This window comes from Egretta garzetta, unplaced genomic scaffold (assembly GCF_000687185.1).
Source record: "Egretta garzetta isolate BGI_Z169 unplaced genomic scaffold, ASM68718v1 scaffold124, whole genome shotgun sequence".
Classification (NCBI taxonomy): Eukaryota; Metazoa; Chordata; class Aves; order Pelecaniformes; family Ardeidae; genus Egretta; species Egretta garzetta.
Window position 1 is genome coordinate 188769 of NW_009259423.1, and position 26354 is coordinate 215122.

General features: G+C 43.7%; 1 protein-coding gene across 1 annotated transcript in view; it reads left to right on the forward strand.

Annotated features, from left to right (window-relative positions):
- The first annotated feature begins 894 nt into the window (after positions 1-894).
- The window catches only part of CCDC13 (coiled-coil domain containing 13), a 31860-nt gene continuing 6400 nt past the window's right edge, over positions 895-26354 (forward strand). The window contains 13 exon segments of the mRNA XM_009636948.2: positions 895-917; positions 1025-1248; positions 6042-6190; positions 9205-9347; positions 13110-13199; positions 13459-13575; positions 14797-14901; positions 16655-16819; positions 18324-18500; positions 20206-20412; positions 21558-21694; positions 23975-24058; positions 24865-24993. Of these exon segments, the coding sequence (XP_009635243.1) occupies positions 1031-1248; positions 6042-6190; positions 9205-9347; positions 13110-13199; positions 13459-13575; positions 14797-14901; positions 16655-16819; positions 18324-18500; positions 20206-20412; positions 21558-21694; positions 23975-24058; positions 24865-24993 (1721 nt within the window). The 5' untranslated portion in view covers positions 895-917; positions 1025-1030.

Sequence of the window (26354 nt, forward strand, 5' to 3'; positions counted from 1 at the left end):
GCTCTGTGGCAAATCCCCCCCTGTGCCAGGTCTGGAGTCGCTACCCAGGTGGGCTGGAGGGCTAACGGTTGCCCACAGGCTCGTACCCAGGGGGCTGGGGGCTGTGCGGAGGCAGTGGCTCCGCTCTTGGCACTTGTCAGTCCTTAACGCGCCATAAAGCTGCTTGCAATGCGTCGCTGCCCATACAGTACACGCAGGGACATCGCGTGTATTTTGGCACTTTTATCAAGATGATTGCTGCCTTAGCGTGAGGAAAGGGCCTCCGTTACTTACTCAGTGCAGGGCGTGCCTTTGGAAGCTTTTACTGATTGTGTTTTACTAGACCAAAGGTGCACCGGATTTTTTGCTGACTGTAAATGTCAAACAGAAGGAGAGGGGGCTGGAATACATCAGAAAACTGCTCGTCTTTACTCAAAGTGAAGGTCTAGATGTTTAAATGGGTAGCAATATCGCTTTGATGTTATCACTTGATGCTTCAAAATTTGGGGGATAGATGAAAACCACACTCTTGGTGTCTAGTACACACAGGCAGCATTAGGAGAAACAGCGATCTCTCTTCCTGTCAGCCCCACATTAAGCCAAAAATGGGGGGACCTGCACCTTTCTTTGAAACATGGGAATGATGGCTGGATGGACCTGGGTCGCAAAGAGCCAGCGTTCCCTTTAATCAGTATAATATGGTTGCCACATTCGCTTGGATTTGACCCCAATGTGCTCTTCTGTAAAAATGTTTATTTAAACAGACCTGTTTAAAACCATCTTAAAACATTGGGTTTTGAAGGCTAGAGTGAAAAAGACCCGGAAACCTTTCTGAAGACTGTTTAAAAGCCGTTTCGTGGGAAAAGGCACTTGAGGCAAGGCAGTGGGGCTGAAGAGAGCTGTGGCTGACAGGAGGAGGCGGCAGGGCGACTGCAGAGGTCAGTGAGGAAAAACTGTGAAGCAGCTGCTAGAAGAGGGTGTTTATCAAAGCGATGTTGATCCCTGCTCTCTGTCGCTTTTTATTTTCTTCTTGTTATGCTTTTAGTAAACAATGGAGTCAGACATAGAAGTGAATGAACATTTTAAAAGCCAGTTTAAGGCTTACCAAGAGCAACAGCAAAGGCGGCTGCAAAACCTAATGGAGAGGAAGAAGGAAAAGCAGAGCTGTCAGAAGGGTGATAACAGCAACGCAAAGGAGACTTTCAGAGTCCCGAATGATCTAAACCTGTTTGAAACAGGACAACCTGTCAATGAAGACAACAGCAAAAGGTAAAGGTGTAGCAGCACTGTTCCTTCAAGGAAGACACAGAAGTGTATTTTGCACGTGATCTTATGAAACTCCTATTAAGTTAACGGTGCACTTTCTTTCTCCACATACTGGGCTTTCATTACCCTGAGAAGGCTCTCGCCATCCCTAACGTGTTTATACTCAGAGCGTTGTGATGTGCTCTTTATTATCAGTGTTTCAGAAACGGAGAGTGTCATTACAGAGGGGTTAAGGGTGACATGCCAGGGGTGGCTAGGTGCTACCTGGCAAAATCCAGTCACCCAGGATCACTGACATCCTCTGAACTCTTGGTTAGTTCCTGCCTAGCCTTGTAAACAAACATGTTCCCTAGATGAGTAATTTCCAAAGAGAAGTAAGGGCAAAGCTACTAATGGGTGCAAGCCAAAGGCCTGCAGCACAAAAAAGTGTTCCCCCAGCTCTCTTTGCAATATAACCTGGTTTAGTAAATCAAAAGTCAGCCAGCACTACAGGGGGGTCTCATAGACAGAATTGCCTCCTGGTTAAGATACTTGACAGCGTTATACAAGGTAGGGTTTTAAATCTTACTGGGGCCTCAAATAAGATTTGAGCCTTATCTCACCCACTCGGGTTGTGTCTGGATTACTAGGATACTGGATGGTGTGGTGTGGATCTCCCTTAATCTTGTTTTTGGAGCTGAGTGCATAATTCAATTTACTGGAGCAGAGACTTGAAACCCCAGCTCAAATGATTCCTCTTCCTCTTAGGATATAGTCAGTCGCACTTTCCAACGCAATTAATTTTTATTTTTTTTTTTCCAAACTAGTCTGAAGTTGGACGCATCCCAAAGATGTCCGCTGTTACTACAGTGTTGGCTGTTCAGGGGTTTGCTCCCTGTTTGTGGTGAAGCCAGCTGCAGAAATTCCTGCTTCTGCTCCCCACTTGCAACTGTGCTGATGTGGCCATTTGCTGGAAACTGGATTCACTTTCTGGGGGAAGGGTACTTTTATTCTCAAGTCATTTCAGTGATCCAATTTACAGCTTTAGCCCCACAGATTGCTTGATTGGCACCATGATGGGATGGCATACTGTGATACAGGGGCAGGAAGGAGGAACTGGCAGCTCTGCCAAAACCAGCTGATCACGGGTGGAAAAACACAGGCAGGCATATACCTTTGAGACATTTTCCCTCCCAGATTCCGGAGTGGGGAAGGGCACCCCTACCAAAGTTTATCAAGCCACTGACCCCAGTTTATTAGGCCCTAAGTGCTGATCTTCTCTCTGCGTTACTCTGGGCAACTCCCTGCTCAGCTTATTTCTGAAGACTGCTTCCTTAAACGCCCAAGTGCATAAGCTGCAGCAGAGCTTGAAGGTGCAGGGTACCCAGGAGTGAACCATGGAAACTTTCAGGTGCTTCTGGGAATGTGGTGTTCATGCTGCAAAGGAATTCTGTGTGGAAACGGGGAGCTGACCTTCTAGAAACTAATGCTCTCACCGTTGCATCACATATTGTCTTCTTCACACATAGGTCCCTCACCACGGCTGTATGATCTGCCAGGTTATGCTTCTGACCTCTACCAGCTGTCCTCTTCCCTTTGACATTTTGTTCTGCTAGTACATAGAAGGTTACTATGGAGATCTGTTTGGTTTTTTTTTAATTTTTTTTTTTTTTAATGGAGAGGGAGACTGATTCCCACAGTTCAAATGTGGATTTGTCTGGTGGAGGAGAGGGGCTAAGGCGCTCCCCTAGCGCATCCTGGTGCAGGGTGGATGAGCAGACATGCAGAGTACTGGAGAGTCCCCGCAGTTCTCTGCCATTTATGGTTTAGTAGTTTAGGACTGAGTGATTCAAGAGCTCTTACTTACTTCTGTTTTCAGTGGCACTGGCTGTTAAAAGTCCCCATTTGACATGACAGGTGTAGCAGATTTATCCAGACTGTCCTTTGCTTATGTACTTCTGCATTCAGCAAAAGAATGGTTATGAGTATATCAAATCCAGGCAGGGTTTGCTTCTGGAAGGGATTCACCAGGATGTACTTTACAGTATTCCCATGACAACATGTTAGAAACTTGTTCCAGAATAACAGGGCTCCATATGGTCTGCAGTGGCAGTGATTTCAGCACGTCAGTGTTGTTTATAGCAGCCCTTGGAAAACATTCTCCTCTCAGAAGTCTCCCGTCCTCTGAGCCTTGGGAGTTCGTTTCTCCTTCCTCACGTCCTACTCCCAAATTTTGTTTAGGCGAGCATTTAGCTGACATTTTTGTCTTTCTGGTTTGTTCTTTCTGTAACTTTATCCTCCCTGCTCTGGTGTTGTATTTAAATGATTCTCCCCATCACATGGAGAATCTGTCACAGAGCTGGGAAAGACACTTAGCTGGATTTCAGTCATAGGCCCTGCTCATAAGCTTCACCTGGCTCTGTTTCCCTGAACTAGAGTGAAAATGGTTACCTTTCTGCAGCCTGTTTCTTTTAGCTGACTTTCCGTAGCTGAGCCACTTGGGTGGAACCTGCTACCTCCTTTGTAACATGTAGAGTCATTTGGGGATGGGATGGGATGGGATGGGATGAGATGGAGAAGTTTCTCAGAGGAGACTCCAGCTCTGTGCAGTTGGGATTTCTGTCCATCCTACTGTAAGTGCTTTTTGTCAAGACTTGGAAGGCAGCTCTGAGGAAGACATCGCTGATTAGGTGTGTTAAGAGCTTAGAACCTTTTTTTCATGTTAATTCCCTAACTGTTAAAAGTCTTTTTGTCCATGTGTCTCTAATTAGATCTGCACAGTTTTGTTGCTCACTTCTATGAGTGGTACATGTGGGAATAACTTAGTTTTGCCTTTTCTCTGCTCAGATTGATGCTTGCTTTCTTCTCCTCTGTAAACAGCTGCCTTTGATCTCCCTTTGATTTGCAGCTTTGAAACAGAAGTGCATTTCTTAATTATGGATTCTGAATCATCTCATAAATTGACTGCGCTGTTTATGGCAGTGCTTTAAGGGGTCATTTATTCTGACATGTACACACAGAGTGTGCATTTGAAAGCTCCAAAGTCCAGCTGGAGCAAAAAGCTTGCTAACACTTTAGAATAGAAAAGATTTAGGTGACTATTGAGGTAGCCAACTTGTCTGGCTGTGGATATGTCCACAGCCACAAGTATATACTGTAACAACTGGGCTTTACCCAAATCTCTGGGATCATCCATGCTACCTACTTCTGTTGTACTCTGGAGCAATCAGTCTGTAGGACAAAGGGGTGGGGCACTATTCCAGATTAAGTTCAGGGTCACGCTGTAGATGATAAGAATCTAGAAATCAATTCATCCGTCTGGCTTAGGTGTCTAATGATATCTGAGATGCTGTAGGGTATCAGGAACTTCCACCTGGGAATGATAGATGGGACACAGGAGGCCTGCACCCTTCAGCAGCAGCAGCTGGGGGAAGGGTGGGCAGACAAAATGGCACCCGTGTGTGGGTAACTGAATTGAGTCCCCTCGTCAGAGCATTTAGTGGCAGTTAGAGAGCGATTCAGGTCACCCTACAGTGGCAGCTAGTCTGTAGGTAGTGCTGGTTGCTTTGACTAAACCTCCTTTGACTTTCGCGTGTGTTTTGGCTTGCTGCTCGCAGAGAGACACCCGTGTCTTGGTACGGAGTGGGACCCCACCCAGACACTCAGGTGGGAAGAGAGAGGCAGGCAGAACGGGAACCACTGACTTGAGCCAGCAGGGTCTCTGCCACAGATGTATTTACCGAAGGCAGTGTCAGTCAGCTCCTCTTAGCACACTGAGTTTCGTCTCTGGGGAATGGAGACAGGTTCATTTCTATTCTGAAATGCTGCTGTCTGGGGGAATCTGCCTAACATGTATGTCTAAAGTTGGAGGCTGTTAGTAATTCTTGGGGTTGGCTTATATGTCCACACATGGGTGGCAAGTGCTCTCCAGGATGCTCTCAGTTCTCTGACCAGGCCCAAGAACCCTGCGTCGTGGCTGCTGGCCTCACGGAGGGAGCTCGGATAATCCTGGGGCATCTCAAATAGATGCCTGAGTGCCCACAATTGAATGGAGCCCCTGAGGCCTTAGCTTCTAGTTTTTACATTTGGAGGAACCATCGTGTAAGGACAGCAAAGAGATTAAAGTTATTCATTCTCTGGATGTCTTAGAGAGATGAAACCCATAAATGATACTAAATGTACCGAAAAATAGGAGAAGCAAGGCTATCTCCTCCCGTTCGGAGGGCTTTTTGATATTCTTTGTTTCTAAATGAATTCCAAAAAGCAACATTAACAATACAACCTGATGCCAGTCTGGCCTGGTGGGGTTCCAAGAAAATCAGATGAGGACATAGGAAATTGGTCTTTTGTGAATTGTTATGAAGCATTCATTTTTAAAGAAAGAATCTCAGTAGCAGCTTTTGTAGTTGATGCTCTGTTGGCTTCTGTTGGCTTCGGTAAGTACAGAAAGTAAAGCCTGAATGTCACGGATGCCGAATTGCCTGGTTTCCTCTGAAGAATCAGATAAGTAGGACTGAGTGAGATGAGACTATTCAGTAACCTCAAGAGCACTGAAAAGATAACTGTTCTGTGATGCTTTGCCCCAGACAACACGAGGAAGTGCAGAATTTTTGAAGAAGAAATAAGTTAACTGAATAGATCAGATCATCAGCTTGTCTTCTGATCTGAGGTTTAGGATATTCTACTTAATCCAGTAAACTCACCCCTGGTAAGCTCAGCTCATCTAGCATACAGTCATTTTGTTATTTTATTTCTGGAAGCATCTGTTTGAAGCACATTACAGTGGCATTTGCCATTATGGCTTATTTTTTTCACAGGTTGCTTGAGGTTGAGAACGAGCAGCTCCAGGATCAGCTTCGAGAGGTGCGAGATGAAAACTGCAGACTATACAAACTGGTGACGGAGAAAGATTTTGAAATAAAGCAACTCCAGAAAAAAATACAGGAGGACAGATTGGCTTTGTCGGGTAAACACAGTAACTTTGTATTCTCACTATGTTAGTTCCAGTGTTTGCTGGATGCTGATGACAACAGAGGGAGGACAACAGACTCATTGTGAGCTTGTGGCAGTGAAGTATTCATGTGACATCTCTTTACCTGCTTTATGCTAAAAAGGGGTATTTCAGTCATATTGTGGTTGCCTCCGCTTCCACTCCTGTAAAACTTCTGCAAGGAAGAGCCAAAGTTCAGCTCTCAGCTGAGAGAGACTTGTTCTCTGTTGAGCTCGCAGTAATTTGCAATAGCACTGAAACCACTTGGCTCTGAACTTTGAAAATACTGAGACACCTGGGTATAGATTCAGTCAACACTTAGAGCTGCTACCTAAACTTGCAAGGGTCTAAGTTGATGATGGTTTGCATTTGCAGAGTTTACTTAACCAGCGGTGTCTCTCCCACGTAAGAAGTCTCATTGCTTTATTTGCAGAGGGAAGTTCCTCACAGTGGTTTGACAGGATAGCACTTACAGGTGGAACACCATGTGCGCTTAAAGATCTGTGCCTTACTCTCTTCTTCAGTTTCATGAGCTGCAAAATATGAACACCGCTACTTCCCATTTTAGAGCGCTATTGAAAGGGCCAAATGACATCTGAGGTAGTCAGGTCAGACCTAAGGTGCAAAATACTGTTATTGATAATTATTATGTCCCTTAATGTAAGTATAGTGCTCTTTCGGGGTATGCAGTGGTCTCTGTTCCTCACAGATCTTTTGCAAACTTGCTCTTATTGGCACAAAAAATGATGACTCATAGAAATCATACTTTAGAAAACTTGCTGTTAGTGTCAGTGAGCAGTGTTGCTGCTTTCTCTGCTTCGTAGTGTTAAATTCCTTATTCTGGCTCTTTTTTGTTTGAATGCCTGAATAGGGCACACTCAGGCTGCTGGCTGAATGCAAAGTCCAGCTTCTGAAGTGGCTTGGGTGTCCTTTGAAAATTGAACTGTGCAGCCTGCATCTCCTCCACTGGGTGCCACTGTTGTTCAGGACAGCACCAGGCTAGTAGGGAAGGGGGAAACCAGCAATAAACAGAACTAAACAACACTTAAATTACACCTTCATTCCTAAAAACTATCTGTAACTTGTACGTAGGAGAAATTATAAGCTGTTACTGGGTCAAGACCAGGGAGCACTGGTGAGACTGCACCTCGAATACTGTGTTCAGTTTTGGGCCCCTTACTACAAGAAAGATGTTGCGTTGCTGGAGCATGTCCAGAGGAGAGCAACAAAGCTGGTGAGCGGTCTGGAGCACAAGTCTTATGGGGAGCAGCTGAGGGAACTGGGGGTGTTTAGTCTGGAGAAGAGGAGGCTGGGGGGAGACCTGATCGCCCTCTACAACTGCCTGAGAGGAGGCTGTAGCGAGGTGGGGGTCGGCCTCTTCTCCCTGGTAATGAGTGTGAAGGGAGAAGGGGAAATGGTCTGAGGTTGTGCCAGGGCAGGTTTAGGTTAGATATTAGGAAAAATTTCTTCACAGAAAGGGTTGTCAAGCACTGGAACGGGCTGCCCAGGGAAGAGGTTGAGTCCCCATCCCTGAAGGTATTTAAAAGCCAGGCACACGAGGTGCTTAGGGGCATGGTTTAGTGGTGGGATAGCAGGGTTAGGTTAACAGTTAGAGTTGATGATCTTAAAGGTCTTTTCCAACCCAAATGATTCTATGATTCTATGTGCTGCTGCAGCTGCTTTGGCTGACTCACATACCAGCTTGTGGCAGTTTGCCCCAGGCCTCTGCCTTCCCTACCTACACTGTGGCAAGAGACTTGCCCACATTGCATGGGAATTAAAAGCTTTGATTAAATGTGTGAAAAGCCTGGCTTTTGGTTAGTTTAGCAGTGATCCTTAGCAGCCATTGCTTATTATGAAAATAATAAGGAAAGGAAAAAATATCTTCTAGATGAGAGGGGAAACACACATCAGATAAAGGAGTAAGAACAGCGGAAATGCTTTTAAAAAAAATGAATTTATTATTTTTTCTACAACATTTTTAAATAGTGATGTGGGGTCATATTCTGTGCTCACCTATATTCCGCTTAGCCCCTGTAATGTCTCTAGGGGTTTTATGGGACTCAGAATTCACTTGAGTGATCTGTCATCCTTACGTGTCACTGGTTCTTGAATATAACCTTCACAGTAGAAAAGTCATTACTTCAGATCTCTGAAAGAGAGTGAAAAAGTTAAAAAGAATGACAGCAGCTGAGTTCAATCTTCATATATCCCACCAAGGATTTGTTATTGCAAGCTGATATTCACTGCTGAGCTGGAGGTTTCCGTGGACATTGTATGCAATTATACTGATTTTGCACTTGTGCGAGAACTTTTCTTCACCTATCTGGTGTTAACGAAAGCCAAGCGACATGCGAGCCAGTCCTGGGGATTACTTTATTCGTGACACTAATCAAACCCTCTCTGATGAGGAGGTGAGTGAGGTATCTGCTTAAAAGAGCAATTAAAAGAGTAATACACTAAGGCTCCATGTATAATCACAAGGGGCGTATAAATAGGCACAATGAAGTTTCCTGGACGTTATCCAGGACCCAACTGTAACAGCGTGCCCGACCTTTTAGGACAGATGTCTAGAAAAGTTCGCACCTCTGTTTCAGCAACTCCTCTGGTAGTAAACAACCAGTGCGAAATAGAGTGTTGTCTTTTTCTGTAATACGCCGCAAAAGCCTGTTCATAACTGTCCTTCACAGCGGTGAGCAGAAAACACCTCTACCCTTTCTGTGTGGAAACTTTGCTCCAACCACTGTTGTGGCCTTCCGACATGTGGCTTTGCGAGCCACAATGCGATTCTGACTCAAAGGACCAAGAAATCCAGCTGGAATCACTGATGCCTCTTTTCCCTCACTTGTTCATATAAGTGCCTGGCACGGCTCTGAGAGAAATGGGTTAGACAATAAAAGTACACTGTGCACTGAACAGAGAACAAAAGCATCATCTATTCTGAATCTTGCCTGTAAAATATGTCCCTTGCTTTTGTGTGTACTTTTCAGGGGCGTCTGGACTAGCTGGAGATGTTGCAGCTACTAAAATAGTTGAATTGGCAAAAAAGAATCGCGAGATAACTGCCGAGACTGAGAGTGAAAAAGCCAAAGTGAAGCAACTGAGTAACAAAGTCAAAGAGCTGGAGAAAGAAGTGAGGCGTTTTTCTTGTTCTCTTATTGCATGCTAAAACATAGAAATCCAGCTTGTGGGATAGAGCAGCTGCAGAAATTGGGTTTAATTCATGTTCCCTTTTTGAATTTGCTCTTTCATCCATGCTTGCTTTGAGTTCTTATAATTTCTGTCCATGATAGGCGGGAGGGATGTGTGCCCTCAGCTGTTTCCATCTTTGCAGAAAGGAGGAGATAAGAAAGGAGATCAGTAAGTTATAATGACAGAAAGATTTATGAAATACCAGTTTGGAATGTTCACTTGTGTTTGAAGCACAGAGGCCTTTCTAGCAGTACGGCAATGACATTTTTCTGATTTTGTTTTGTGTGTGTGTGTGAAGAGGAGCAAATTTCATACCATTATGTCTTACATTCCCAGTCATGAATTAATTCTCTGTTCTTCTAAGCTTTATAAAGTTTTCTGGTACAACTACTTCCAGAACTGAGACAGTAAAAAACTATATCACTTAAAAAACCAAACCTTCACTCAGTCAAATTTATTTTTGTGATTTAGTATGAATTTTTTATATGTGCTAACCTTTCACAGGAATAATTTTACTCAGGTGACTGCTGAAATGAAAATTAGATGCTCTGGTGTCAGTTTACTTTGTTCATTGGCTACTACTGCGCTCCCTTACATAATACTGGTGAAATTCTGGATAATATTTAATGCTTTGCTTCCTTAGAAGACATTATTTATATGGATCAATAATGTCTGTCATGCTAACAAATGCGTTTTGACTCCATCTTTCACAATCCCGTATCACCATGAATCATGCATCTGTCTGAATTGTACCCTACTTACCTGATAGATCAAGAAATGGTAGATTAAATCTTTGAAAACTCCTGCATAAATCCAGAGCGATCTGCTCAGAGGGGCCTTATCAAAGAGTTGGGAGGCTGGCTAAGAAATATCAGGTGTAGTTGTGAACCTACAAAATCATACAAGTAAGGGAGCAAGCTGTGAATAATTTCAAGAAAAATCAACTTGGTTATAATCCCCTATTGTAGAAGTGTAATGACTATTATTCAAACAGAAACTTAAAAAATTGTCAGATATTAACCCAAAAGAAAGGACCACAGACATTTCAGGAAAAGAAATCAAACTCAAAGCAAACAGAAATTTTCAAGAAACAGTAATTTCTGGTCAAAGCAGAGATGGACACTTTAGATATGAACTAATCTGGCCTTAGAGATCAGCACCATCAAAACCAAACGCAGCAACCTGGCTCATCTAAAGTAAAGATGAGCCACAGCCTGAACCCCACTGAAACTGTATCCTGGTCAAGGGTCTGTAATTTTCTCACAGCCTCATTTGAGAGGCCAACCGTACTCTGGGCTGCATCGGGAGAAGTGTGGCCAGCAGGTCAAGGGAGGGGATTCTGCCCCTCTGCTCTGCTCTGGGGAGACCTTACCTAGAGTACTGCGTCCAGCTCTGGAGCCCTCAGCACAAGAAGGACATGGACCTGTTGGAGCGGGGCCAGAGGAGGGCTACTAAAATGTTCCAAGGGCTGGAGCCCCTCTGCTCTGAGGCCAGGCTGGGAGAGTTGGGGGTGTTCAGCCTGGAGAAGAGAAGGCTGCGGGGAGACCTGATTACGGCCTTTCAGTACCTAAAGGGGGCCTGTAGGAAAGATGGGGACAATCTTTTTAGTAGGGCCAGCTGTGACAGCACAAGGGGTGATGGTTTTAAACTAAACCAGGGTAGGTTTAGACTGGATCTAAGGAAGAAATTTTTTCCAATGAGAGTGGTGAAACACTGGAACAGGTTGCCCAGAGAGGTGGTGGAGGCCCCATCCCTGGGAACATTCCAGGCCAGGTTGGACGGGGCTGTGAGCAACCTGATTTAGTTAGCGGTGTCCCTGTTCCTGCAGGGGGGTTGGACTAGATGACCTCTAGGGGTCCCTTCCAACCCAAAACATTCTATGATTCTAAACTAATGGTCACTGGCGGAGTTTGTGGATGGTACTTGTTCAGTAGAATTACATGAAGATGCAAAAGATGGGTAAAATTAAAGCAATGTTTGACAGTGGGCAGTATCTATGAGAAATGTTGAGTGATGAAAGAGCTGTCATAGATAGGAACTATCGCTTTGGTAACTCTTAAGCTAAGCTGAATCACTGTCTAGACACGCTCATCTTTTTCCGCTGATTTTAGAAAGAACCAAGACAACCGAAGTGCAATTCAGTTGCCCACGCATAAGTGTAAAAGTACAATCTGAGATGCCACTTGCCCTCTTGGCCATCCCTGCAGGGCTTGTTAGACATGACAGGACTGGCAGTCCTGGTGGAAGGGCTGTTGGGTACCCGTGGATGGTTCGAATGGGACCTGATAGCTGTGGGTGGGCAACAAAGCCGAGTCCGCAGTCAGTGCATCCACTTGATGTACTGTAGGTGTCTACTGTAAAGACTAGGCTTCCCTGGCTGTATTGACTAGACTCCGTTCTTTATAGAGACACCCACACTGCAAACAAGGAATGTGTTCATTTGTGAGTTGAGTCTCATCCCCTTCTACGTGCCTTAAACCCTGCAAAATGAATTGTGATGGTACCTTACAAATGGATCACAATATATACTTTCACCAGTGGAAAATGCTGTTATTTTACATAATTGTTAGCTCTTTGCTTGTATGAAAATTGAAAAATACATAAATCATAAGTGTTTTAACATTACTACGTTTCCACAAACAAAAAGGAAGGCGTGGCCATTGAGCAATCGCTTAGCAAAGGGTGGTACGTGTAAAGGATGACTGCAAACAGATGTTTGCAGAAAATTTCCTTAGAATTTGACCTAGCAGCTGCCAACACTAGCTGCAATTTCTCACTCAGTCCATTGACTAAAAGAGTTTATGAACTGGGTAGAAGGGGTGGCCTAACCATTGATTCACTTGCAAAGAAGGGGTGACATTAGAGCTGGCTCTGCGGTACACTCTGTGTTTCCCCAGATACCACCTTCATGAAGAAGCTATTCCTTGGAGCCTTCTCTTATTCAGGCAAATTATCAAGATTTTCCACCCACCTCAAAGAATGAAGTCTCAGCCCTTTAAAGCAAAGTTCCCTGGCCTTTCCAGCTTCAAATTCACTGTGCTCCCATCCAGTAAGAAGTCTTTGCAACCTCAACGTAGGACATGATTCAGAGCAGGAACGGCTGTATGTCTGCCTGCCTTTGCTGTGGCAAGCAACAGGATATATTCCTCACAAGTTGAGAAACACTGCCTTAGAGCTACCAGCTAAAGAGAAAGACCCTTAATCCCATTACTAAATTAAGCTATAGGGTATTAGGTAGTCATTTCTCCTTTTAAATTCCTCTGGTGAGTAGAACTCTGTGCTTTTTATGAAATAGCCTGTGATATTCTTGAAAAATGAGTAAACTGGCATCCAGAATCCAGAGACAACATCCTGATCTGTACTGTACAGGATTTGCATTTATGTATATAAGCAATTTATGAACCTGTGATGATGAAATCGCCCAGAAGTCTCCATACTTGATAACTGATCCCATCTCAGCAAGTCAGAGACATTTTCACTGAAGTGATCCCACAGTAAAATAGTACATGCTTCTTTGGGAAGCATTTCAGGGAAAAATTGTATGATTTTCTACTGATTGTGTTTAAAAAATAAGGGAAAATGAAGTAATTTTTTATTTTTTGAGTAAATAACATCCATGTTGTACTTTTTTGCTAATTAATATTCCATGGAAGTATGCTCTTCACTGTATTCATTCTATAATAACAATGCATTTTTTTTCTAGCTGCAGACAGCCATAGAAAAAATACATTCTCTTGGTGGTGGTGATGCAGGAATCAAGCAATCAACTCTGAAGATGACAGAAGGAAACTTGGTACGAATTGTAATTAAAGAGAGGAAATCAGAAGCCAATACTTAGTTCTCTCCTATTATGCCGTTCTTTCCTTATGACAAGGATGTATGCCTGTCACCAGTTTTGTGACCAGATTGCTCTGTTTGTACCTTCTCTATGACCCCAAAAATTAGGGAAGGGGAGAAACAGATTGTGTGATCCTGATGGATCTGTGGATCTTGATCACGTCAGTTTTTCCCTGAGATTCTGTTCTCACCCGAGTATATTCTTCTCTCCAAAGGCTGAAAGTCCAGAGGTGAAAGCATTGCAAGAAAAATTAACCACAGCCAACTTCAAAGTGATGGAGTATCGTAATCAACTCCAATCTGCAAAACAGGAACTGAAGATGACCCAAAAGGTACTGTTGTGGGACGCAGTCTCTGGCTGGGATCCTGTGCAAGAGGTATATTCTTGTGAAACCAGCAGGAGGCTTCTTTTGAGCTTTGATTATCTTCCATGAAGTATTTCAGTGAACTGTAAGGGGATAAGAAAAGACAGAGGTGTAGTGGCTGTGTTGGAAGGGTATGCACCTGGACATACAGGTTTCCCACTCTGCTGCTGCAGCTGGATGACTGTAGCCATTATTTCTGTTGCTATGGTGGGCACAGATTCCGTGAGGTTTGAAAGTCCCAGTTCAGTAAAATAGGTTTGTGATTGATTTGAAGCGTACGTTCAGGTCCATTCCTCCTTTCCAAACCATTTAATTATGTATTTACTTTTAATGTAGGCTTCAGTCTTATGGAAGTCAATGGAATTAAAGACCATGCTTTAAACTAAAGCACGTGTTTAAACAGTTTGTTGGAGTGACATCCAGCGTAACCTTTTCCTCTTTGATTCATGATGGATTTTAATGCGTTACTATGTGCTCTGTTTCCTTTGGTTTCATTACTTTGCGTAAGAGACCTGCAATGCAGATCAGACTAGAGAATATGGTCCTAAAAATAGAAGTCTGCTGACCTTTTTATAAATAATTTAAATGCTCTTCATACTAATTTTAGCTCTTGTTAATGTGGCTGTGTCGCAATTGTGCAAGAGAGATTGGCTCAATTCCTGATTGCAAGGGTGTGTATTAAGACAATATCTCTACTCTGTTCCTGTTTAGTTCTGGTTAAGTACTCATTATATCAAAAATAATTGTGTACATTGAAAACTGTTAGCAATGCTCAGTAAACCTTGGTGATGAATTTGAAATCCTCTTTTCACCAAAGTAGCCCGGTTTGGCACCCAGCTATACAGCTGGATAGTACAATTTGACACTCTCCATAGGCAGGCAGCAAAACACAGATTCACATTTTTAAAAAAACAAAGAATAATGCTCAAACATCAAAATACTGACTTACCCACCTCACAAAGTGAAATAATTCATGTTAGCCAAACCCCTGCTAAGCTCCAACACTCTGTATTGTGATAATGATCTGAAAGAGCTTATGGGGATACAGAATATCACATACAGGCGGTAAAGGCCACTGCGTATAGTTAGTGTTTTGTGTTTATTTCTGGAGACTAGCTTTTCCTCCCCTCTTCCCAACACATGTATTTAAGCCTAGCCTTATTGTTGATGTTAATCCCTTTTTCATAGCTTTTAGCCAATGAAGTTGGTGAAGATGTAAATATTCAAAGTCTCTTGACCCATTCTGGCAGCTGGCGTGGACGAGCCCAGCAAATTCTTGTTCTCCAAAGCAAGGTGAGTTGAGACCCTGCATGGTGCCATGTAAGCTGGGTGCTGGGATGCTCTCTGTAAGTACAGATTAAAGTAAAGATACTGTTAGTTCTTCATTAAGAAATTTTTAACACCTATACTTGCTTATAAAGTGTGTCCCAGTACAGTGTTTACTGCAAGTACACAACCCGTCTTTTCTGTGTTGAAGAAAGCAACTGTTAGAATAAAACACTTCATGGTAACTTTTGGAATAGTTTTTTGGTATGTTTGTGTGTGTGCATGTGCACGTGCATGTGTGGGTGGGTGGGGGGTGTTAAACGTTAAATATGTATTGATGTGTGCAGGGTCTTTCAGAGTTCCTGCAAACAATATTAATTAGTCTATTGCAAACACGCAAGCTTCAGTATGTCAGCTAGCAATCTTTCGCATCTGTGTTGAAGGAGAGAGTCCGGTGACCTTGGAGAGCTATGGCAGCCTAGTTAAAATCCCAGGATGTTTTGAAGGTGCCTCTCTCCACTGAGTACAGAAGGAGCCCTGTCAGTGTCTGTGCTCTGACTTAGACACCTTTGTTCAGTGCCTAAAGCCAGAATTGAGGCCAGATAAGATTTTCAAGCTATTCCCCCAGGAACTTCAGTAAAATCTTTAACTCTTGAATCTTCTGAAGGGCACGGTCTAGCTGAAATGTCAGCTTGAGACAGGGAGGCAGTTTTATCTGCATCTTAAATAAAACTTCTCTCAGGCAATTTGATACATATTTTTCCTATTTTTCTGCTGTTTATTTATATGCCAACTCACTGCGATTTTTGCACTCTGATTGACTGAAATTGTTAACCTCTACTTTCCCTTGAGCGAATTACGTTTTCCTTCTGTTAGACCCCTGGCTGGGATTCCTCTGAGGACTGTACATACTGTACTCTACTGTAAGGTAGAAATCCCTTTTCTGAGCCAGTCTTCTTGGGCCCCTTCTGTAGTCAGTGGGGATCTTATAAATACAGTCACTGGATCAAAAGTGAGGTAGGTGCATCTTATCTTAGAAGACACCTCCAGAACAGGGCAGAGGAGCTGTGCTGCAGCAGTGCCCGTTTCCTTCTACTGGCTATAAAAGAAGTCTGTAGTGAATAGCTGAGGTGCAGGGGCTGAGTTCACTTGACCACATGTAGGTGTGTAATGCCAGCTGAGATGCCGTAGGGTGTCCTTCTGACCTCTGGTCATCTCTGCAGAGGAGTATAGATGTCTTGCAGATCCTGAATCATGTGTGTCTCCGGTATCCCAGGGCATCTCAAACAGTTCTAGGTACCTATGTTCAGGCTAGTGAGCTGTGCCTTAGGTGTTTACTTTGTGGACATCCCGGATGGTGAGTCTGCTAAAGACTAAGATGCTTAAATATATATAGGTGAGTGGGTGTTTGCCCTTTTAGAGAAGATCTAAGGTATTATTCTGTTGCCCACACTTGTGTTTGGTGGCATTCAAGATGGTTTGGAAGTGTCTGCCTGGTCTCCATGTGTGGCTCCAATAAGGTACAGATTTCCCATGTGTCTTGAGCCTCCTGTAGGTCTTGCGTCATATCTCCTCCCTGCACAGATGCCCTAGACATCTGCATATTTGTTAGCAGCTAACGAATTTAAATTTGAAGGAAGAGATACTGCTCTGTCTTAGTTAACCATGATAATGTCAAGTAAGTAATACGATGCTACAGCCTGAGTTCCCTTAGGTTATGTGATCTTTGATGCTGGACCACTGTAAGAGCTCTAGATGAGTTGTCATTATTGTCCCCTAGGTTCGAGAGCTGGAGAATCAGTTGGGTCAAAACAAGACCAGAACATCACTGAGTGAGATTGATGAAGAATTGCTGGCCCTTACTGATCCAAGGAAGTTGTCAGCCCAAGAGAAAAATTTGCTGAAGATTCGCAGCTTGGAAAAAGAAAAGAAAGAAACTTTGGAGGTAAAAACCTGTGAGCTGGCAGAGTCTTGTTTGGGGATATAGCGTGTGGAAATTTGCCTTACCTTCAGGGTCTCTGTTACACTGTGTCCAGAGACCATTTCAGGAACCTACCTGATCTCCTGAAGGAAGTTCTGCCACATTTCACAGGCTGAGCAAAAGGCTTCCACGCTCGCTGTCTGTATTGCACTCTCGTGTGGCCAGGCATACCTCTGCAGTACAAGATTTGGTCTTCCCCTCTGTCTCATGATTTGTGTGCGGGATGCATCCACTTGGCCTGAAATGTGGCCATCTGACAACTGTGCCTGATGTTAGAAAGAGGGAGAGAGGCCCTGGGTTGCAACTGCATCTGGTACTGGCTTTACATTGAAGACATATGTAGAAAGAAGCCCTGCTACAGCTGCATCCAAGCTCTATAACATTCCCCTCACCCTTTGGCCAGATGTGCATCCTTCGTGCACTGTTAAATACAAGCATCCCCCTCACATTCATGTATCTGTATGTCTGTGGGCTTCTACATTTGCATAGAATAAAGTTGAGTATTACACCAGACATCCTCTAAGAGGCATTCTGAAAATGGGTCTTACCCTCCATCTATCACATGTAGTTGCTACAAAAATAAGGAGGCATCCAGCATTTAAGTGTTGAGAGAGGCTATAGCTAGTGGCACATGTAGTAAACCCTGAGGTGGAAGAGATACCTAGGCCAGAAATGTGGGGAGTGGGAGTCAGCTGCACATATTCAGGTTAGCAAAGCACATTTCCTGGTGCTCCTTTCCTATATTGGTGTCTGTAAAGGCCACCTGGCACCATCCCAGAGCTTGATTAGCTGCTGCTTTTCTCACCACAATTTAATCGTGTAACAGAATGAGCAATGGGGTGATGCACATCTTTCAGTCATGGCCATGAGAATGAAAGAGAAGATGTATAGCTATGGGCACACAGCACAGGGAGGACATTCCTCAATAACTGTAACCCGTGTGGTTCCACTTCTGCCTTTGTGTTTCAGGCCCCATTCACAAAAACTTCCCCTGTACTTGTCCATTACTACTTAACTGCTAGCCTGCTCCTTGGATGGTTTCATATAGGTAAAGAAATGGCACAGGGAGGCAGTGTATGCCAAGGACAGCTTCTAGTAGCTGGTGTGGCATCACCACCCTGTATCTGGAAGGAAGAGAGTTTCCCCATGGGGAATGGTGAGGCAAATGAAAAAGCAGGACCTTAGAGAATTAGGTTTTAACAGAAAGTTTTCATTTGCTCCCTGGCACATACTGAATCAACCTGGTCCACTTGTATTCCTGAGCAGATAGACCTTTTTTGATGCTGCCAAGCAAGCAACGAGTAGTAGCATTTATAATTTCTACTTACTTAGGGATGATGTGGTATGCCAGTTCCATTTTTTTTAGATTCTACCAGGTAATGTGTGATTCCTTTAGCTCGCCAAAGCACCCAGGGCTTGGTGATAGGCTGTAACTGTAATTTCCTATGATGTGTTTGCATCACTGCAGAAACTCACCGGGGACCGTGATGCTCTCCAAAAAAGTCACGAGGAAGTGAAAAAAAAGCTTGATGCATCAAAAGCCAGGAACAAAGTACTGTGCTGTGAAGTGAAAACCCTGAAGGGACAGATCGTAACCTTGCTGGAGAAGGGAAAACACGACGATGAGCTCATAGACGCCTTACTGGTACAGTCTGAGTATTACTGTTGGTCCCAGCCCCCGCAGAGCCAGCCTTCTTTCTATAAGCGATGAAACATGATGTCATGTAATGGCACGATGACACGGAGAACCTTAGGATATACCGGGGCCTGATGAATCAAACTGTGACAGCCAGAGGTTTTGTAGTCAGCTAAAGCCCTTCTGCATTTTGGATCAGATCATGTAAAGGCTGCAAGACAGTGCCAGGCGTGACACAGTTGCAGGCAAGTGACTCTAAACTGCAAACATTGTAAGAAACACTTTGCAGAAGGATTGAAATAAGATTCTCTAGTAGGTAGAGGAAGGGCTTCATTCCTGACCCATGAAGCTGGACTGTATTCTCTGTTCTGCGTTCAGCTCCATTGGTAGATTATTTTATTTTTTCTTCTGAAAATGCCTGCAGTCTTGCACTTTAATTTTTTGTGTGGCACAGCCCAAAACACAGAAGCTGAACCATGAATGCTAAACCATGTGGACGTTCACTTGCAGTAGGCTGGAGCTGAGAGGACTTGAACTGGCTTTTTCGGCTGAGAGGACTTAGCTTGGCTTTTTTGAAGAAAACCAAGAGTATTAGCGGAAACTCAAGATGCAGTTATGCTGAAATAAATGGCTGCTCTCGTGGTCTTGCAGGACCCTTTTGTCCTGCCATGATTCTAGTCTCCCCCCCCCCCAAAAAAAAAAATTAAACAATATGCCACTTCTTAGTAAGACGAGTTCTGTGTTTCCTGACCCAGCTCCTCACAAGTTTCAGATCACTTACATTTCCTTGCTTCTGTACGTAGGTTTTAGCTAAGACCTGCTTATGACTAAGCTGGCATTCACCTTTCTGCACACCAGGCAGCTGTGGGGAACTCGGGTACTGACCAGCAGATTAGGCAGATTACAGAAGAGCCAAGTAACAGTTGTCGCTTTTGCTAAGCGTGAGCATTCTCACCAGAATTATTACAGAAAGACGGGGGTTTACTTGGGAAGGAATGGTTAGCCTGTTTATCCCTTACACCAAAGAAGCACCTTGCTTGCGGTTTGTTGGTCTGACAGAACAAACTGCCTGACAAATATTAGATTTGTCAGTGTAAGGAAAAACTCCAAAACCCACTGGGTAAAACAGCCTAGCCTCATAGCTGTCATCTCATACTACCCTCGTCTCTTAATGTCACTATCACACAATCTGATCATGTTCTAATTTCAGAAAAAGTACATTGAAATCTGTGCTTTTATCCGATTTATGGAAGTCACCTTCTTTGTCAAAGGCCAGCCTTTCTTGCTCTCTTTTCTGCGACACTGAGTAGCAAAGCTGCCAGCAAACTGAATTTCTTGGTTGCTCAGGTCTTTTCTACTTGCACCGTCCAGTCACTAAAGTCTTGATATGACCAGCAGGGGCCAGTGGGGACAGACTGTCCTTACCCAGCCACGTGTGTCTGGGCATTCCTAGATGTGCTGTGCAATCTTTTCAAGGGATAGATGCTGAGAACAAAACAAGGTGATCTCACGCTTAAAACATAATGGACCAAATTCTTGGAGTAGCACTAGTGACATCCATGTACTTACACCAACGAATGGGTTTGGCAGGGCAGTGGCTTGCCCTAGCATTCCTAAACAGGTATCTGTCTCGGAGGGTGTAAAACACCCCAGGGGTCTTTATAATCATTGTGTACAAAAGTTAATATCTCGCTCATTGTTTCTATTTTATCAGAGCCAGCAGAAGCAAATGCAGGAGATCTTAAAGCACCTGAGCCAACAGGACGAGAAGAACAAGGAGTCCCAGCAGATGCTGGGGCAGCACTTGAACAGTGAGGTTCAGAAACAAAACTGCCTTATAGAGCAGCTCAGACAGATGGTGGCTGAACGAGAAGCAAAGGTTAAAGAGCTGGAAGAGGAGATTGGGCACCTCACACTTCAGGTAGGCAGCCAGAAAAGATTAACTAGAGGAGGACACTTTGTCATCATGTTAGATCTGTTCTTCCACTTCCTTCTCCCTTGTTATCTGAGATGGTTGTGAGCTTGAGACACTAATACCTGTCCTGCTGACAGCCTCTCCTGATGGAATGATAAGGCAGGAATTCTCTTGTAACTCTTAAGTTTCTTTCCTGTTTGTATGTAACTTTTCTTCGAGCTGTTTAAGCAACAGAAAACACAGGAATACCAATCACATCCACGTGTGGCTTCGTGCCAAGACTGTGCCCCATGACTGACAGCAAGGGTTGGGCTGCAATAGGGACTTCTCAGCATCCTTGGCTGCTGAAGGAAGCAAGCAAACATATGTAGGTGAGGCCCACATCAGCAGGCTACCAGGGTACCCAGCTACATCCCCCCCATGGAGTGATAGGACCCCTAATAAGTTATTCTCATCTCCCACTGTAAATCTCTTCAGAAAATTCCTCTCCCTCAGATCTCTAAGCTATTGATATAAGTCTGATGAGTCTCGGGCATATGGAAATTTCATTGTACAGATGAAAGAATTGGGAAGGTTGGCCCCTTATGGACTAGTGTGTTAAAAAGGTTTTCAACTTTTATGGTCTAGTGCTGCAAATTAGCATGAGCAAAGTGGTACTATAGCCAGAGCACAGGCATAGGAATTGAGAAGCAGTCCACTAACCTGCCAAAGGCTTCTCCTGTGGTTTGGTATCTTACAGTGAGGTTTTGTTAGAGTATTTAGACATCCAATTCCCACTGATACAAAACCCTCACAGGGCTATGGTGAGATTGTGAATCTGTCAGATACCTCAGTAATGGGGGCTAGAGCACAGAACCCAAGGTAAAACTTGGGTTAGGGATACAAACCAACCATGCTGGCACTGGTAGTGGTGGTGCTGTGCTGTGGGTTCTCTAGTGACACACTGCACCCTATGATTTCATGTGAAACTGTGCTTTTTACTGACTTTTGCTTTGTTTCCGTCCTGCAATGGATAGAAACTAAAGAAAAGTTTCTGAGGTGGGCCTGTAAATCAAAAGTTCTGGCATGCTTGTAGCAATAATTGTAAGCTGCTGACTAGGCAGCTATTTGAACTGTGTAATTGGTTTTATAACCTGCTCCAACATTAACAGAAGAAATCTGCCCATCAAGGGGACGGTTCAGGAGCTGCTGATGCGCCACCTTTGGAGCACTCTGAAGATCCAGGTTTTACTCTGCTTAAGCCTCTGGCATCAGGCAGCACTCAGGTTGGAAAGATTGGATCTGCTCGGTAAGAGGACCCTAATATCAACGTTTAAAATTGTTGTGAGTGATTCAGAAGCGTGGTTTGCCCAGACAATTGTATCAAACCCCAAGTGCTGTGTGCCAACAGCTGTGGCAGCCTGTTTACAGTCTATGGGAATCTCTAATTGCATTATCTCTTAGACTTTCATCCTGGAACACAGAAAGATATACACACTTGCAGACATTACTACATTTGGCATGATGGTGGTGCAGCTAATTCTCTTTCTCCAGCTCAGATAATGTTTATGTGGTTAGCTTAAGTGCCTGTGATTCTTCTCTCTTATGAGAAACGGGGCTTCTAATGAGCAGACTTCTGAGAGCAGGGTGGTGAATTAATACAAAATGCCATTTTAGGTAAGCACTAAATCACCAGCGCATTATTTAAATCGATAAATATGATTTGAGCAGGATTTCCTTGCAGAAATGTTGAAAACACCACATAACTTGTTCTTAACAAACACCCTTTGTAAAGCCTCACTGCACTGAAGACCATGTAAATTACACTAATCTTAATACAGTGGTAAATCTGATTTTTGTTTACACTGGTGGGACGCTGGGTCACCATGGCTGTGTAAAGGGACCATAACACCAGAGCAAGTTATATCCTTTCCCGTTAAGATGCTGGTTTTGTTGCTAAAGAGTTCATGGTCTAATTGAGAATGAGGATTTGAGACTGCAACTGACGACTTCTATGTAATTTTAACTTGCCTAACCACATTACTTTAAGCAGTGAATTTGGCTTTAAAATTGCCAGATGTATCCCTGAGTCTAAGTAGAGCATTGCTAACAAATTTAAAAAGTTCTCTGTGTTTTCAAGTTAGCATTAAAACATCCTTAATTTGGAAGTTCCCACACCCCCCTTGTTTTACCCTTCTGACTGACTTTATTCACCCACTTCTAACTCTGCAGAAGGTGTGCTCTCATGGAGCAAATCTATATTTTATCCACTTTTTTACTTCATATGTCTGCTGATGGTAAGCAGGAAGGCAAGCAGGAAAATGAGGCTGGGTAATGGCTTTGTAGAAGCCATTAGAGGCAGTGCATAAATTATTGCTTGTGTACGTGGCTAACATAGCTCTGTCATGAAAAGAGCTGACATGTCAGGTGGGCAATGAATGGGTCTGAAAACTGCAAGAGCCATTAATAACTTGGTCAGCAGGGCTCACTCATTTCATTAACTTTAATATGCTGATGAACTCTCTATTCTGTGTTACTTTAGCGAATCATCTTTTCCTATCAGGAAAGATTAAATGAAAAATGCTATAAATAGGAACTAAAGCCCCTTGGAGATGTCAAAGTAAAAATCTGCATTATTAGACTGGGCCATTTCTGTCATTATCAACCTTAACTTGATTTTAGGATTAACCACCCCCAGCCTAGAAGGCAGCTCTGCCTATTCCACAATATTAAGGCTTTATCCTCTGTTAGCTGCAGCCTAAAGACAAGGAAACATAGGCTAAGTCTACAGGGACTTGCCTTTAGGCAGCTGAGCTCAAGTTTGGAAGACAAACACAGACTTGAATTTTACATCCCAAGCACACGTATCATTATGCATAAAACTCATCCAGACTGGAAGTGATACTCCAGTGTTATCAGTTGACTCTTCCTCTTATAACAGTAAGCCTTCCTGAGGGTGTCCACAAAGAAGAAGGGTTCAGAAAACTATATAAAGCATGTTTTTAAAGAGCATTTGGAAATAAAAGTTGTGCACCTTTTTGCAGAGCAGGGCTTCATTTGGCTGTGAAAGCATGCAACATGCAAACACCATCAGACAAGCGCAGTAACCCTGTGCCTGTCTGTCACCCCAGCGGGTGAAGGTGTAAGATAAGAGTGCTCTGTGCAAGGGTCCAAGGCAGTGCCTGCGAGGAAACAGGACAGCAGTGGCTGCTGGTGTGGCTGCGTCCTCAGCTGGAGCCAAGCAGGGTCGAGAGCTATTCCTGCTCATGAGCTGCTGCATGGCTGCTGTGTGACATGGAGCGCCGCAATGCTGGAGTGCCAGCAAAACACCCCCAAAAGCACAGAGATCAAATGCTGAGCTGTACTTTTTGCAGAATGGAGACACAAGGTGTTTTTGCAACATGTTTTGGAGTCGGGGAGCGAACTGAGCTATTGTGTATGCAGGGCCTGTGCGCTACCCACTGAGGAGGCTCTGGGAGTCTTTTCCCCTACAAGGCAACAATAAACACAGACATTAGAAAGCAACCCGAGTTCTTGGAGGACTGCCCTCTGTGGAGCTCAGTACTTAACAAAGGTTTCTTCCTCTCAGCGCAGTGTCCAAGATGGGCCATACGCTTGTAGAGTCGGCAGCTACTAAGCCTTCCCTTCTCAGTAATACCATCACACCTGGAAGGTACGTATATAAACTTCATCATAAACAAGGGAGGTTTCCTGCCATGCTCCGCAAGCTGCTGGCAAGCCTTATCCTTGTCTGCCTTGTTTCTGTAACCATCCTTTCTACCTGATGCTGCCAAAGAGCTCTGACACAGGCTCTAGTGCCTCCTTGCTATCTTAATTTTTTAGTTGATTGCTAATTTTACGCCCCAGAAATCCCATTTTTCCCTTTCCACCTCCAACCACCAAGGTTTCTCCAGCTTTTCGTTCTAAAGGAGATATTCGTGAATACTCCTGTGCGGAGAGGTCGGAGAAGTAACGAAGTCCGTAATAATGGGATACATGGGAAAACTGCCCCTTCCTTTCATCACATATTAGGCACAAGAGCGGCCATTGTACTAATGCTGCCTGAAGCCTTTCAGAGGGAGAAAATCAATAGCGTGCCATTTAATAGCTTAGCGTGGCACTTTGGAGAATCCACGTGTAGGCTTCTTTTCCTTTGGCAGTAGCAATGGGAGGAGAGTCAGTGATAGTGAATTGATCAGAGGTGGAAGTTTGTTTTCAGGGGTGATGGGAAGGGAAAGCATCCTTGCGAAGGAAAAGACCTTTCCTAATGAAACTCCCGGTGGCTTTATTTCCAAATATTTCTATTCCATTTATTGCAGTACAGAGATTGATGCTGGGGGGAGGTAGTGAGCCTGGCTCTGCATTCTGGCTTAGTCTTCAGACAAGTGTATTTTGATACGTTTTTCAAATCCTGTCTTTGTTTCATTTCTTTCATTTGTGAAATGGGAAACAGACTTTCTACGCTTCTGCTGCTTTTAGGCTTGCTGGCACTGACAGCCTGGATTTGAAAGTGCTGCAGACACAGATCACAGAGCACAAGGCTCTCTGCCAGGCTGCTGAAGTGGAAAGAGACAGGCTCCTGGAACTGGTCACTGTGCTGCAGAAAAGGTAGCGGCTGATTCAGCCAGTATCCTTTGTGGGATGCTGCGATTAAGGAGCTCTTGAGACGTGTGAGAGTCTACAGCATGCAGTACAGTAGGCCATACGCTGCCAGTGTGATCCTTTCCTTAAATAGGGGCTTTTCATTCTTTTCTGCTCAATTTCCTTGCCTAGTTGATGATTCATTTTTATTATTATTATTTTAGAACAAAGGGCAGAAAAAATGGAGTCATCTTCAAGCTTGCTGCACCTAGATAAAACTAGAATTCGTGTATTTATACATGCGTGGTGTTATTTAGGCAGCAATATTATTCATCAGTAGTAAATACTGTAATTATAGTTATAATCTGACTTCTGTTCCAAAAGCTTTTCACATTCTTTTAAGTTTCACCGTATCCTCTTCTAAATGAATTTCTTCTGGTTTAACTGAAGCATAGCGGTGATTTTTTTTTTTCCCCCCTATTATTCAGCTCAATTTAAGATGATGTTAAAAGCCAACTAAGTTTTAGGAAGGCAGGGAAAGCAAAGTCTTTTCTCTTTGGACACCTTTTAGCTACTGCTATTATTCCCAGTTAGAGAATGTGTATTATCTGATTCCCAAATATTCCAGCTTGTGGGAAGATACCCTTTTGTCTGTGTGCTTTTGAATACAATAGGCAATATTTCCTTGCTTGCTTTATTTTACACTAGTTATCATTTCTTTCTTTTGTCCCATACAATTAATCGCAGTCAGAAAAATACAGTTTTTTGTAACTGTGTAAAGGTATCAGACCCTGTGTTTTTAAGGGCTGAGTCCTGGAAATATACACAGGGAGAATTTTATTCACGTTTGTATGCCCAGCAACTTTAATAGAGCTATGCGATTAGATAAGGGTGGAGGTGTGAGTGATAGCTGAAACGGGGCCGTCGCGAATATGGGATAATGAAGAACACGGAGTCAATGAAATGCACAGTTGCGAGTAAAATGTACCATAGACTGATGATTCAGCAGCTCTGCAGTTATCACGCATTTATCAAGAGCTCCTGCAGGTAAAGTAAATTTTGTGAGATTGTGTTCAATAACTCTTGGAAGACCTCAGGCTAACATAGCATCCAGTCATATTTCAACATGAATATATGTAAAAAAAATCAGGCATTCCTCCTCTTCCCTTCCCCTCTTGGAGAGTGGGTCAGCAAAGCTCAAGGAACCCATATAATGCTTAAGTCAAGAGAAGAGCACTGGGAATGGTTACACGAGTGGGATTTTTCTACAGCAGCTGCCAGAATTTAGGACTGTGTTTCACCGTCACTTACTGCAGAGCAGAATATACTGTCAGAAGATGCTCTGTTGTAAACGGTTTGTAGGGTTGGGCCTGGCTGGGGGAAGGGAA